This window comes from Helianthus annuus, chromosome 15 (genome assembly GCF_002127325.2).
Source record: "Helianthus annuus cultivar XRQ/B chromosome 15, HanXRQr2.0-SUNRISE, whole genome shotgun sequence".
In the NCBI taxonomy this organism is placed as follows: domain Eukaryota; kingdom Viridiplantae; phylum Streptophyta; class Magnoliopsida; order Asterales; family Asteraceae; genus Helianthus; species Helianthus annuus.
Genome location: NC_035447.2, coordinates 174,432,677 through 174,447,064, shown reverse-complemented (window position 1 = coordinate 174,447,064; position 14,388 = coordinate 174,432,677). Strand labels below are relative to the sequence as shown.

Sequence of the window (14,388 nt, the reverse complement as noted above, 5' to 3'; positions counted from 1 at the left end):
TGCCGTACCAATACCAACTGTATCAAGCCATAAGCTATACGAGTGCCGGTATCATAACTCGACCATGACGAACCGAACCCATTCCTACAGAACATTGGTACTGGTATCGGTATTATCGGAACCTATATTCATTTTTATGGTTTTTTGATCGTCGTAAAATAAATGGTGATATCTAGGGGTGGCAAAATGGGTGGGTTGGGCAGGTTTGGGTAATGGGTTAGGATGGGTTTAGGTCAAGATGGGTTTTTGTCAAGATGGATTTGAGCATGATAGGCTAAAAAAATAAATAAATCAAAAAAATCAAAAATAAAATTAAAATAAAAAAATTATAAAAAATTAAAAAGATCAAAAAAATCAAAAAAAATTCAAAAATAATAATAATAACTTATAGCAGCCTATTATCTTCTTTGCAAAATACAATTAGCATAATGATCCAATTATAACCTTAAAACTTGAAAAAACATGACATACAACCTATGCAGTTAATGCGGTAAAATATCGGATATCGGTCAAGGACCGATATTTGAAATATAGGTTATCTCGGTGAGATATCGGTGGGATATCGGTAATTTTAATATAATGCAGAATTTATATATATAGCAATTTAACACCAATAATTCAGTGATATATCGGTGATATATCGGTTATATCGGTCAAATATCGGTCAATATCGCCGATAATATTTTGACCGATACTTGACGCCGATATTTTACTAAGGGACCGATATGACCGATATATCACTGATATTAACTGCATAACATACAACAAATCAGAAAATGAAACAAGCAACTTAACTGCTGTGTTCTTTATAATACAAACATTAAAAAACTTGACACAACTATAAACAAAAAATAAAACTCACTCAAACTCAAGAACTGCAAGAGTGCAAGACTATGACACACTAAAAAACCAAAATCATATCTTCTTTTTCTTGAATATTTAAAAAAAAATATCAATATCTTTTCAAGTTAAATTTATTTAACCACATTCAAAAATTACTGGTTGTGATAGTGAGATACAACTTTTATGCTCTTTCCCCTAACAGCAATCATAAATGTATGAATATAAGTCAGATTATGCATGGTTTAAAAAAACGGCCGAGGCGTCCGTATTGAGGCGCGCCTCGAGTCGGAACGGAGGAAAAACGTATATGAGGCGGCGCCTCAGGGTGAGATATTATACGTACGCCTCAGTGGGGTGAGGCGCACGATTCGTGTCGAGGCGGAACTATTATGTCGAGGCGTACGTTTATGTTTTAGGCAGGATAGATAGGGTTTTTTTAGGCGGCAAACTTATTGGCGGCAAGAATAAAGTAGATGGAGACGATTATGAAAGAATCGAGATGAAAGACAGAGGTAGATGGAGACGTACCTGGCTTGTAGTGATGTGTGACCAAGAAAAATTAGGGTTTCAGGATGGAGAAGATGACGGAGGCGTAACTCTTTTTAGGGTTACTGATAATACCCATCCTAACCCAAAGTTGAATGTATGGTTGATTTTGCCTTTTTTTGGATTTTCTCTTTCAGTTGATGCAACCTAATGACCCAGAGAGGGGTTTAAGATTCATTAGTATACCTATAAACTAAATTTATTTAATAATTTCATTATGACCCTAGAGATAGACACCCGACCCAAAAAATAATTTCTTCACCAAACAAAACTCAATTATATCACAAACATAACAAACAACAATGAATCAAACAAGTATGTACTCATTGAAGTATACAGTTCTAAGTTAACAAACTCAAAATATAATAATCTGCTGAGTTAATTACTGTTTTCGTCCCTCAGGTTTGTCAAAAATAACGGTTTCAGTCCATTAGTTTAAAAATTGCGATTTCAGTCCATTAGTTTCATTTTCGTAACCATTTCAGTCCACTAACTTAACTCCATCCATTTATTTTGTTAACTTTGAGTTAACTAACTAATTCAGGGACGGTTTGCGTCAGTTTTAGAAACACAGGGACTTAAGTGTAAATTCTAAAACATTAAAACAAAAAAATAGTAAATTCCAAAAAATCAAAAAAATTCCAAAAAAACCAAACAAATTCCAAAAAATTCTAAAAAATAATAAAAATTCTAAAAAATCATAAAAATTCTAAAAAATTCTAAAAAATCCAAAAAATCCGTTACGGCGCGAACTGTTTCGAACATGAACCGTTTCGAGCTTAACCGTTTCGACGCGAACCGTTTCGACCCGTACCGTTTCGACCCGAACCGTTTCGAGCTGAACCGTCCGTACCGTTTCGACCGGAACCGTTTCGAGCTGAACCGTTTTGACGCGAACCGTTTCGACCCGTACCGTTTCGAGTCGAACCGTTTCGACCCGTACCATTTCGAAGTCGAACCGTTTCAAGCCGTACCGTTTCGAACCGAAACCGTGCCGTTTCGAACCGAACCGTTTCAAGCTGAACCGTTTCGAACCGAACCGTGCCGTATCGAACCGAACCGTTTCAAGCTGTACCGTTTCGACGCGAACCGTGCCGTATCGAACCGTGCCGTATCGAACCGAAACGGTTCGGCTTCGAAACGGTACGGCTTCGAAACGGTTCGGGTCGAAACGGTACGGTTCGATACGGTTCAGCTCGAAACGGTTCGGTTCGATACGGCACGGTTCGGTTCGAAACGGTTCAGCTCGAAACGGCACGGTTCGAAACGGTACGGCTTGAAACGGTTCGGCTTCGAAACAGTACGGGTCCAAACGGTTCGGTTCGAAACGGTTTAGCTCGAAACGGTTCGGCTTCGAAACGGTACGGGTCAAAACGGTACGGGTCGAAACGGTTCGCGTCGAAACGGTTCAGCTCGAAACGGTTCGCGTCGAAACGGTTCAGCTCGAAACGGTTCGGGTCGAAACGGTACGGACGGTTCAGCTCGAAACGGTTCGGGTTCGAAACAGTTTGCGCCGAAACGGATTTTTTGGATTTTTTAGAATGTTTTAGAATTTTTATGATTTTTTGGATTTTTTAGAATTTTTATGATTTTTTTTGAATTTTTATTATTTTTTAGAATTTTTTGGAATTTGTTTGGTTTTTTGGAATTTTTTTGATTTTTTGGAATTTACTATTTTTTTTGTTTTAATGTTTTAGAGTTTACACTTAAGTCCCTGTGTTTCTAAAACTGACGCAAACCGTCCCTGAATTAGTTAGTTAACTCAAAGTTAACAAAATAAATGGATGGAGTTAAGTTAGTGGACTGAAATGGTTACGAAAATGAAACTAATGGACTGAAATCGCAATTTTTAAACTAATGGACTGAAACCGTTATTTTTGACAAACCTCAGGGACGAAAACAGTAATTAACTCTAATCTGCTCAATCACTAGCTAAAGTTCAGCAAACACGAATCGCAAATAAAAGCAAACACATAAGCAATTACAGAACTGATTTCAGATTAATAGATTTAACAAAAAAAAGGCTGCTAAAATTAGAAAAATGAAATAAAAATGTGATCGATTATACCTTTCCAGATCGTTTGAGGTGAGCGGCGGGCTGGCGGCGATGGTCATGAGCAGAAGCGGTGGTTGATGGTCGGAATATGGTGATTTAGGCGTGCTCCGAATACGGTGTTGGTTGAGAGGCCGGAGTTGTGTTGGTCGAAGATGGTGGAATGGAGGTTGTAGGATGGTGGTGATTTGGGCGTGGGAGATGAGACAAAAGAAGAATGCGCTGGTTTTAGGGTTTACCCAGAGAAACCCATCCTGACCCACGATGTTATTTTGTTATTTTTTAAAGTTACCCATCTTGACCCTCTTAACAATTCTTGTTAACCAACCTAACTACTACAAAAATAATACCCATCCTAACCCAAAGTTGAATGTATGGTTGATTTTGCCTTTTTTTGGATTTTCTCTTTCAGTTGATGCAACCTAATGACCCAGAGAGGGGTTTAAGATTCATTAGTATACCTATAAACTAAATTTATTTAATAATTTCATTATGACCCTAGAGATAGACACCCGACCCAAAAAATAATTTCTTTCTATTAGAATTGGATACCAGCAGCAATATGAATAGGGTTTGAATATTTCTCACTGGAAGCGGTTAATGATCCCAATTTGGGGCGATTTATTTGTAAATTTTGTTGGTTGAATTAAAAGCTCAACTTAAGACAAACATGAAACAGGTGAATCATTATTATCCTACAAAAGGGCTTGTTTACTGATCCATAAGTTTAGTGGGATCAAGTTGTTTGACTGTTTGCAAATTACAATGAAGACTTTTAGGGTTTATGAACCGGATTAACAAATTAGGGCATGTTTGGCTTAGCTTATTTAACTCAAAAAGGACTTTTTTTTTTAAAAAAAAAATGATTTATTGACTTATGACTTTTTGAAACGGAGTTTTTTAAAAAGTGTTTAGATTAGCTTATGGGAGTTTGGCTTAGTTTATTCATGTAAAATGACTAAAAAGGACACATATATATTAAAATGACAAGTTAATGAACAGTAATAATAATAATAAATAAATATTAAAAATTTCCTATATAAAAAGAGAAAATATAAATGAATGAATAGTATTGGGTACCAGTACCGGTATCAACTTTATCAAACTCAGTGTATTTTCGGTATCCGTTCGGCACTGGTATTCATCGGGTTTTACTCTCAAATACCGGTGCCGTACCAATACCAACTGTATCAAGCCATACTGTACCAGATATTTTCGGTACCGGTACCCATTTTTGGGGATTTCGGTAACCGTATTTTCAGTACCGGTTGGTACTGAGCTCATCAAATCCAGTAGCAACGTAGCAATGCAAGTAATTGCACAGTTGTAAGCTATTGTATGCAAATAAGAAAATTTGTAAGCTAAAACTAAGGCATAGTTGTTAAAAGCCATCGCCTCTTGCGCCTAGGCCCAATTTCCTAGCAAGGCGAGGCAATTGCGCCTTAAGTCAAGACAATTGCGCTTTAATTCTCCGAGTGATGGTTCATGCGCATATTCCAACGAGAATCCTAGATTCTGGAGAGTTTCCGGCCAAATTTTGGCAAGATTCCAGCTAGATTTCTACTTTTATCTAACGAAAACTAATTTTTCTACAGTAATCAACTAGCATTTTATAACTTTTGGTACTAAATAGACGATATTAAATGTTATATGATAGCTTTATTTTTATTTTTATTTTTATTTTATTTGAAGAATAGTATTAGTTTTCTAATATATAAAAATATATATTTTTTTTTGTTGTGCGATTTTTTATTCACAGGCCCGAGGCGAGACCTATGCGCCTTGAGTGCGCCATAATCTAATCAAATCAAACAAACCTGACCTTGTGTGGTAAATGCCATAATAACATAAATCAAACAACCAAGAACAAAACAAACAGAATCAGCCGGAAACAAGTCTGACCTTGTGTGTGGAAGGAACGAAATCAGCAGCAGCAAAAGAACGGAATCAGCAGCGTCGCCGGCCGGAACTGTTGTTAGGGTTTATGAACTGGATTAAGAAATTAGGGTTTTTACAAAAAAAAAAAAAAAAAAAAAAACTAGTAATAAAAAATAATAAAAATAAAAACGCAAACCTGGTGGGTGGTGCAGCAGCAGCGGACAGCCGGAGATGGTGAGTTGGCGTTAACACTGCGGTAGCAAACGTCGATGATACTACCAGGCATTGGCAAGCACATCTTATTTGGGCTGTTTTTTTTTTTAATCATTGGGATTTTTTTGGGCCGGAAAGGATGTCTCGGCCCACTCCATTCTTTCCTTTCTAAATATTAGGGTTTAACTAAGGGGCTGTTTGTTTTTGCTTAAAAGGTCTGCAAGGACCTTATGTCTGCAGGCGGGCAGACATAATACATTGAAGACTGTTTGTTTAAAAAAAATAAGATCTGAAAAGGGCTTATAGTAGCTTAAAAAAAAGCACATGTACAACATCTTCACAAGACCTATCAGATCTTCAAACATATCACCTCCCCAAAATCAGACTTCATCCCAATCGTTCTCCTCCGGCCTCCAAATTTCCGCCGCCACAGCTCCTCCACCTTCTCCGGCGCAGCTCCTCCACCTCTCTCTTCCTCTGTTGTCGTCTCTCTCTCTCTTCAATGTCTGCCGCCATGTATATTGGTCGTCCGGAGTTTCAATGTCTGCGAACGATTCCGATCAAGTTTCAACCTGATTCGGTGAATTTTTACATTGTTTCGGTTGTGTTATGATGTGTTTCAAACACTTTTAGATCTGATTAGGCTTGTTTCAGTTTGAAGATGAATATAGGGTTTTGCAAAGAGATGAAGCTCTGTGCTTCTTTTGTGTTTTGCAAAGAGATGAAGCTCTGTGCTTCTTTTGTGCTTCATGGCGGTGGTGTGATGGCGGAGGTGGTGCGGTGGTGGTGGCAGAGATAGAAAGAGTTTCTAGAGAGAGAGAGCAGAGAGAGCTTGTGTGGTTGAAGTTGTTTTTGAAGAAAAAAACAAACCCCTTATCCTTGCAGACTGCAGACATTTGGGCCACATCTTCTCTCGCAGATGTCACACCCCGAAATATCAGAGCTGGCGTGACTGGACCGGTATCTTCATTGCACAGCGGAAGCAAAAAAACTAAGACTTCTAAACAATGAACGCCCGCTAAGTACTCGAAATTCCGTGGGTTCTCCTATTCCAACCGTTCCATAGCGAGTTCATAGTTTGTTTTGAAAAGATTTAAAAGAAATCTTTTTGATAACCGGTTTCAAAGTTGTTGAGAAAATATAGTAAAATTATTTTCTTGGCATGATATATGAAAAATTGTGAGTCTAGCCCACAAGAGTCTTTGTGCATTGCACGAGAGAGAATGGGCCGAGCACAAACGAACCTTTGTAAGCAGGATCAGCGCGTCCTCTCACTTAGGTATAATTTGAAAAACGTTACCAAAGTTTGTAAATCCATGTATTTGTGAGTTTACATCAAATGAATCTTAAAAACATTTGAAAGTTCAGTTTATAAGTAGGTATGTAATGCGTCTATGAACATGTTGATCAGTAATGTGTAGCTAAGACATTAATATGTGTGCCGACATAGGAAGCACTCAACCCGGTAGACGATTTAAGTGTCGATTCACTTCGACAGGGACACAAAAGCACTCTAAGTGGTCGCACAAGGACCGTGAGTGGGGCTCGCCCGTACCCGATAGATCTACCCCCTGTTCCGTGGTCCTTAAAAGGATTAATGGTGCCTAAGTTAGCGCCTATTCGCACGTGATCCAAGAGTTCATTCCATAGCTTAACCATACCCTAGTTAATATGTATTTCAAAAGAAAAAAAGGGAAACATAAACCCATTGGGTTGTCTCGTTGTTCGTACGCAGAACAACCCAGTCCCGTTGTAGTAACTAGGACATTCCTGTCACTAGTCATGAAAATCATGCACGTTTGTGAAAATACGCGTTTGTTTTGTAAAACCGGTATGTTTAGTATAAACCGTTCGTAAACCATTTGAGTTCCTTGAAATCCATTCGCAATATGGTTTAGAAATGTGAGTTTTCGTTCAACGAAAAGTTGTTTATTTTTGCAAAACTTGCATGTCTTTCCACCCCCGAAAACATTTATAAAAATGTAAAACAGTAAACAGTGGGGGTTATGAACTCACCTTGACATTCTTGTGCAAAGCTAGCCTAGCGTGATTCCGTGATGTCATTCCAAGAATGTGAAGTAGCTAGCGCGCATCTATAGTATTCCTAACAGGGAATAACTTATTAGTTTCTAGTTTAAACATAGCTAAACTACGTGTCCGAGCTCTACCGAGTCGTTGACTAAACGACCCTAAGGTAGTGTTATCTTGACTTAGAATAACCAATCTATGGTTATTTGATCCCGTTTATAATCGGGATAAACGCTAAGCCTCGGAAACAACTTAGTTTCTGAGTGATGTAGGATATATATATTTATATATATATATAGATATAAGTATAATTACAAAGTCGTGTTAGTTCTCGAAAATAAAAGGCGTAGATGATTTAGTAATACGTCTTCATAGTTTTCGTAAAGTGTAAGTATATATAATATATATACTAGTTATCAACTAACTCGGTTAGCAAGGTGTCATAATTGTGCGATACGTGTCGTGTTCGGTTAGATGTTTGAAACGAATAAGCTTTATAAGAGTATTCGAAGTCCGACACTCAAAATAAATATAAATATAAATAATTATATTTATGTTATATATTTTCCGAATACTAGACTTTTGAAATACGATTTCCGAATCGTTGACATTAGGAATAAATATAATACATTATATTTATTTTATAAAATATAATTTTCGACGTTTGAAATAAATATAACTAATTATATTTATTTTATAAAAGTGTTAGAGTTTCAATATGTTTTCGTTGACTTGTAATCCACTTTTGTCGAAACGTTATAAACGCGTTTTGTAAGTCGTAAAGTGTCGCCAAAATAAATATACTCTTATATTTATTTTATAAAAATACCTCAATCTCGTTAGACGTCGCTTATATAACATAATTATGTTTGAAACTTCGGATTTTTGACGAAAAACGGACAGAGTTTCCTCTGTTTTTAGGATAACCTCGACATCCAATGTGCCGATATTTTAAATCAAAACGCAACAATAATTCAATCAAACAATATATGTATATGATTTTCGCCAAAATACGCAAAAAAAAATTAAACGTATATAATAACTAAATAAAGGATGGTTCGAGCTCGGTCGCGTAAGCTAAAAATCTATGAATCTTTATATAAAGTTTAATGCATTGTTAAAACTTTACCGGGTCCTGAGTTGACCGCCTTTGACTCGACAGTTGACTAAAGTTTGACCAGTTGACGTGTTGACCCGAAACCCGAACCGAAACCAGTTAACCCATTCGAACCAGTCTTGAACCATAACCGAAACGAGTTGAACCGTAATCGAATCGGGGCTGACTTGTTGACCCGAGTTGACTAGTTTGACTTTTGTTGACCGGGCGTTGAATGCCGTTGACTGAGTTGACTCGGTTTGACCGAGTTAACTCAGGTTGACCGAGCTTTGACCGACGTTGACTTGTTGACCATAGTTAACCTGAATACCGAAACGTGAACTTGCTGTTGACTAACGGCTGACCCGAACATCGAGTTGACCCGCATTGAACCGAAACTGTGAACCGAGGTGAAATATGTTCACTGCTGACCCGTTGACTATGTTGACTTTTTGACCTGGACCCGAACCGAGTTAACTCGGTTTAACCGAGTTGACCCGTTCCACGAAACCCTAACTGAAACAACAACCACCACGGCCGCCATCGCTGTCGACGCCGGCCCCACCACTGTCGGCGACGGTAACCTGTTGTCGACACCCCCACATCCATCGGAACCTGACACGAACAACCAAACGGTCGGAGTAACATAGATCTTTACAGATCTGAAAGTAGAAGAGGAGAAGATGACGAGTTAATAAAGAAAAACAGTTTACCGGAGAATTTCTTGGATTCGCGTCTGCTGTCCGGAACCTCCGCCGCCGTTGACGACTGCATCGGCTCCACCGGGTTCTCCCCCTCTCCTCTCGAACCGTCTCTCTCTCCTCTGATTCTTGGCCAACCGTCGCTCACCACCACCCGATGATGGTGGTGGTGGTTCGTTTTGTCCATCAGGGGGGGGGTCTCGCCTGACCGGAAAGAAACGCCGGCTTACCGGCTCCTTGTGCTGATCTGAACAGGGGGGGTGCTTGTGTGCGTCGGCCGACCGGAGAGGTGTCGGCCGGAGGTCCGATCTCCGGTGCTTTAGAGGAAGAGAGCAGAGAGTTGAAGAGGGGAACTGTTGGTATGTGTGGTTGATTGTATTTGAGAAGATGAAGTTATAGTTGAGATGAGTTTTATGTGTGTTGAGGGATCTTCTCAATTGCAGACAACAGAAGGTAGGATAAAATGATGTTAGCGGCTGAAAGAATGAAGGAATTCAAGGGTTTGTGCCATTAAATAGGTAGGGTTTCTAGTGGGCTTTGGGCTTGGACCCAAGGCCCACAAGCCCAATCCCCGAGTTTAGTGGCCCGTCAACTTATACTAACCTGTTTCTCCAAACATTATCATAACTTATAATATTAAGTCGAGAATACTAAAAATTACGTTGTAACTCGATATTCGACGTGCATGTTGTCGGTTGAATTAAAACGCGTAAAATTTGACTCGGTCGCCGTCTTAACTCGTTTTTCGATCCGTTTTCAACTACGAACATTAAAATTCGAAAACAAAGCTAATTATATCGTAATATTTCAGTTTTGAGTTAATACATATGTCAGATGCTTCGTTTTATTGCCAGTGCGTATCTGATTTCCGCGTTTTTCGTTCTCGTTTGTGTTTTGTGATATTCGAAAGCGTGTTATTTTCACAAAACCACATTCAAATGTAAAGTTATATATGTAGAGCTCGTATTTGTCGGAGTTGTCAGTATTTGTACAATGTCAGTTCGTTTTCGTTTATCGTTCAGCAGAATTACCCAAAATCACCGTACGCGCACTGTGACGTCTGATAGGCGTTCCTAGGCATTCAACAAGCCTAATTAAGTTAATTCCTGTCTTAAAACACTATTTATTATTGCCTTAAACGTTTGTTAATCGCGTAATTAGGAACCGTTAATTACCGGTTGTCACAGCAGAAGCCTGCAGATGTGGTTCGCAGACTACAGACATTTACATCTGAAAAAACAAACAGCACCTAACTAACTAACTACGACACAATATTAGGGCAAACAAGCTTAATGAATCAAGATGTCTGTACAAAATAAACAAAAAAAATTGGGACACTTGGCACAATATTAGGGCTTCCTAGATTCACTTTTGGCGGGAAAATCATGGGTCGCTTTTCAGTGATGCGGGATCCGAATCCAACTTTTCGAAAAGTGGATCCTTTATATTCCATTTTCTCATAAACTCATCATCCTCTCCATCCTATACCAAACCCTAGACGCCACATCTCCACATCTTCATATTTCTCAATCAATCTTGGTGTTACTAGATGATTTTGTTGTCGAAGAAACCTTAATTGGAATCAACTTCCTGATCTTGCCGCTGCAACTCTTCTTGCCTCTCAAGTCGCCAATGTTGAAATTTCTACTTGGAATCGCACGTCCCTGATTTGATTTCAGATGGTTGGTGTTGTGTTTCAGTAATTGGTTTCAATACTTTGATTTTTAGTTCTTTGTATTTTTTTACTGATTGATTTCGACACATTCATGCCAAAGATTAGGGTTTTTGTTCATCGACATGTGGTATTTGTTCTTTGTCTTAAGGTAATTTGATTCCGTTCGTTCCTATATGTTTGAAAACTTAGGTTGGATTCTCCCTTATGCTTATATTCCTCAATATTGCAACCCATTTTCAGGTTATGCAGCAAATAGGTAAGAATTACAATCCATTTATCATTTTGTGGGTGTAAATATTTATGATTTGAATTGAAATCGCTAATTTTTGTGTGTAGCAGGATACATTAGTGGAATGGCTTCTTCGTGAGGTGATTAATGAGAAGTTTTGGCAGCATCTAGATCTGAAACATTATACTACCTTACACTTAATTCTGAATAAATAGATTATATAACTTTATATTGGCATAACTTCTTGATTCTTGACTAAAGTTCTGGGCGATAAACAAATTTTTATTAAAAAGAACAATATTTAGAGATGTTGACAGCCCGGATTGTGCGATTTTGTAAAGAGAATGATGGGCTGGCATATATACATGTTGACGATGAAGCGGAGCACGGTGGCGGAGTACAACGGAGACATGGGTAGTTTAGGGTTTTCATGGAAGTTGAAGTCAATGAAGAGTTTTGGTCAGCAGAAGAAAAAGAACGATGATTATTATTATGATGATGATGTTCATGATGATGATTCAGGTGTATCACCTTATGGTGATGATGGTGGTGTTTATGATAGGAAGATGACATCATCTTATGGTTCTGTTGAAATGTTTCTAACTATTTCAAGGGAGTTGAAGCCTTCTACACCTGCTAGGGTTAGTAAGGTGTATTATATATGTTGTTATCTTTAATTTCAGTTTTCAGAATTAATTTATGTTTAATGATGTATCTGAAATTGAAGTTATTGTTATGTTCTAAATGTGCTTAGGTTATATGTGTGGTGTTTGATGTATTTAGGGGGGAAAATATTGGCTAAATGTTCGCCGTATGTATACGTGTGTATAGAAGTGTGGCGCTTTGATGCGTTTTGATCCCAAAAGCTGATGTGTGATATGTATATGAGGATTTTGTTATCAAAAAATATACTAATATTATGCGTTCTGATCCCATCGCACATTTTGCGTTTTGGTAGGCACCTCATGTGAGTACATTTCTCGGGAAAGCTGGTAACTTAGGTCTTGAAGTGTTAGGCACACTGGGCAACAGTATGACAAATTTAAACGCTAATAGTGGATCTGTATCCAATACGGCTTCAAGAGGAGATAAAGTATCGGTTTTAGCATTTGAAGTAACTAATACCATTGTTTAAGGGTCCAATTTGATGCAATCCCTTACCGAAGAAAGCATCCACATCCTTAAAAAGGAGAGTTTGCATTCAGATCCAGAGAGTTTGTTCGGGTTGGAAATATGTGGGCTGGCATATATACCTATTGACGCACATTATGACAACAATAGAGGTAAAAAGTCACACATTTGATGACAATTTACAAGGGTTATCAGGTTCTTTTATCCATCAATTTCTTTTTTTAAATGGTTAGAAGAAAGTTCTTAAACTAATTTTGATGTCTCTATGTTCTGTACTGGCCCTTGGTAATTTTTTCTATTATTCAGGTGATTTAAGAGAAAACACACTGCTCTAGAGGCTGGAACTTCAGGTATTTTACTACATGCCCTGTTATATCTAGACACGATCGTCGTTCTTTAAGTTTGAAGATCTAAAACAATCATGTTTTTTTTTTTGGAAATAAGGTTGTATTATATTATGTTCTTACAAGTTTTATGGTTATCAGCAAACGGTTGCGGGCATCAGTCACATTTCATTTGGTGGAGAAGAATCAGTATCTCCTAAGAAGACACTTTCTGAGGCTAAGCAGCGGGAGTTAAGTGGTACATTAGATAAGGAGTCAGATTCAACGTTGAAAAAAACCGTTTTCAAATGCAAAGAACAAGAAACTTAGTGGACATAACATATTTGCACCACCTCATTCAACTTCGCCCGTTGGCTGCGTGCGCATTGGTGTTGAGAGAAAGCATAACGATCAGTGAATCTACTCCAAACAATGTACATAATTCTTGCATATTCACTTACATGCTTAGATTTATTATCATATAAAGCACACACAAATAGCGTGAATAACATTGGCACATTAATCACATTAAGTTTTACTTTAGACAACTGGAATTGAGGCTGCAAGATGAGTGAGGCAATCAGGCAAGGCAGAGTGAGTAACAGAGTAACATATCAAATAGCATGGTTTATTAATCGTATAACACAGACAGCCCTAATTGACTCATTCATTAATAAATGAGTCAATGCTATCATCTTTAATATCTAATGTAAATAAATTGTAATGTGATATGACCCTAGGCCTTACACATGAAGACCATTAACAGTCTTTAAAAACAGTAAGCTGAATGTCCTACCTTTTTTAATTATTTTTACGAGTATTAATATCTGGCTTCTGAAGTGGTTCTTCAATCATCAAGTAAAGAATTGTCTGTCACCTTTCGTGAATATTAAGCATTCTATTTACATTAAAATCTGTACTGTTACAGATAGCATGTTACACACCAGCATTACTTAATTTTTTTTAAATGGACTTTTAAAAGTATAAAACTATCTGTCATGCTTTTGCATCCTTGCACCACAACCACTTCTTTAACTCTAATATATTGACTAGATCTTTACCATTATTTCACCGTATTTTTATGTAAGTGGGATTATTGTTAATAATAAATAGGCTTTGTTTTGTCAGACAAATGCTGCAGAACCGGTGAAGACGGCAAAAAAGATCCCGAGCCAGAAATTCACAGAGCTTTCTGGAAACAATATTTTCAAAGGTGACGACGAGGTGCCAGCATCGACAGAAAAACCTCTGAGCTCAGCAAAGCTTTGAGAAATGAGTGGAAGTAACATCTTTGCTGACGGGAAAGCGGAATCTAGAGACTATCTAGGGGCTCGCTAGCCGCCAGGTGGAGATAGTAGCATTGCTTTGGTTTAGGTTCTAACACATTTGTTTTTAGTATCATTGTTTCTTTTTCATGTCTTTGGTAGTTGGTACTTGGTGGTGCTATTCATATGGATTTGACTGTGGGTTTGTGGCTCTTTATCATCTGTTTTTCTTAGCGTATATGATAGTTTATGGACCCAGTATGTGTTCTTTTGGCTAATTGGTGCGATTATGTTCATAATTATGTCTATCTTCCGCATGGTTTACTTTTTTTTTTTTGTTCTTTTTTAAGGATTTTTTTCATCACTCATTTTGTATATTCTTTAGTTTTACTTTTTAGGGTTATTAG

At 37.8% G+C, this 14,388-nt stretch overlaps 1 protein-coding gene and 1 pseudogene across 1 annotated transcript; one reads left to right on the top strand and one right to left on the bottom strand.

The window, feature by feature from the left end:
- Positions 1-8,557: 8,557 nt before the first annotated feature.
- LOC110913057 lies at positions 8,558-9,833 on the bottom strand. The gene is made up of 2 exons (XM_035983682.1): positions 9,371-9,833; positions 8,558-9,272 (listed from the first exon to the last, which is right to left on the bottom strand). The coding sequence occupies exons 1-2, from the start codon at positions 9,543-9,545 to the stop codon at positions 9,097-9,099; spliced, it is 351 nt and encodes a 116-aa protein (XP_035839575.1). The 5' UTR covers positions 9,546-9,833; the 3' UTR covers positions 8,558-9,096.
- A 1,776-nt stretch (positions 9,834-11,609) lies between these two features.
- Positions 11,610-14,259, top strand: LOC110914662 (annotated as a pseudogene).
- Positions 14,260-14,388: the final 129 nt, after the last annotated feature.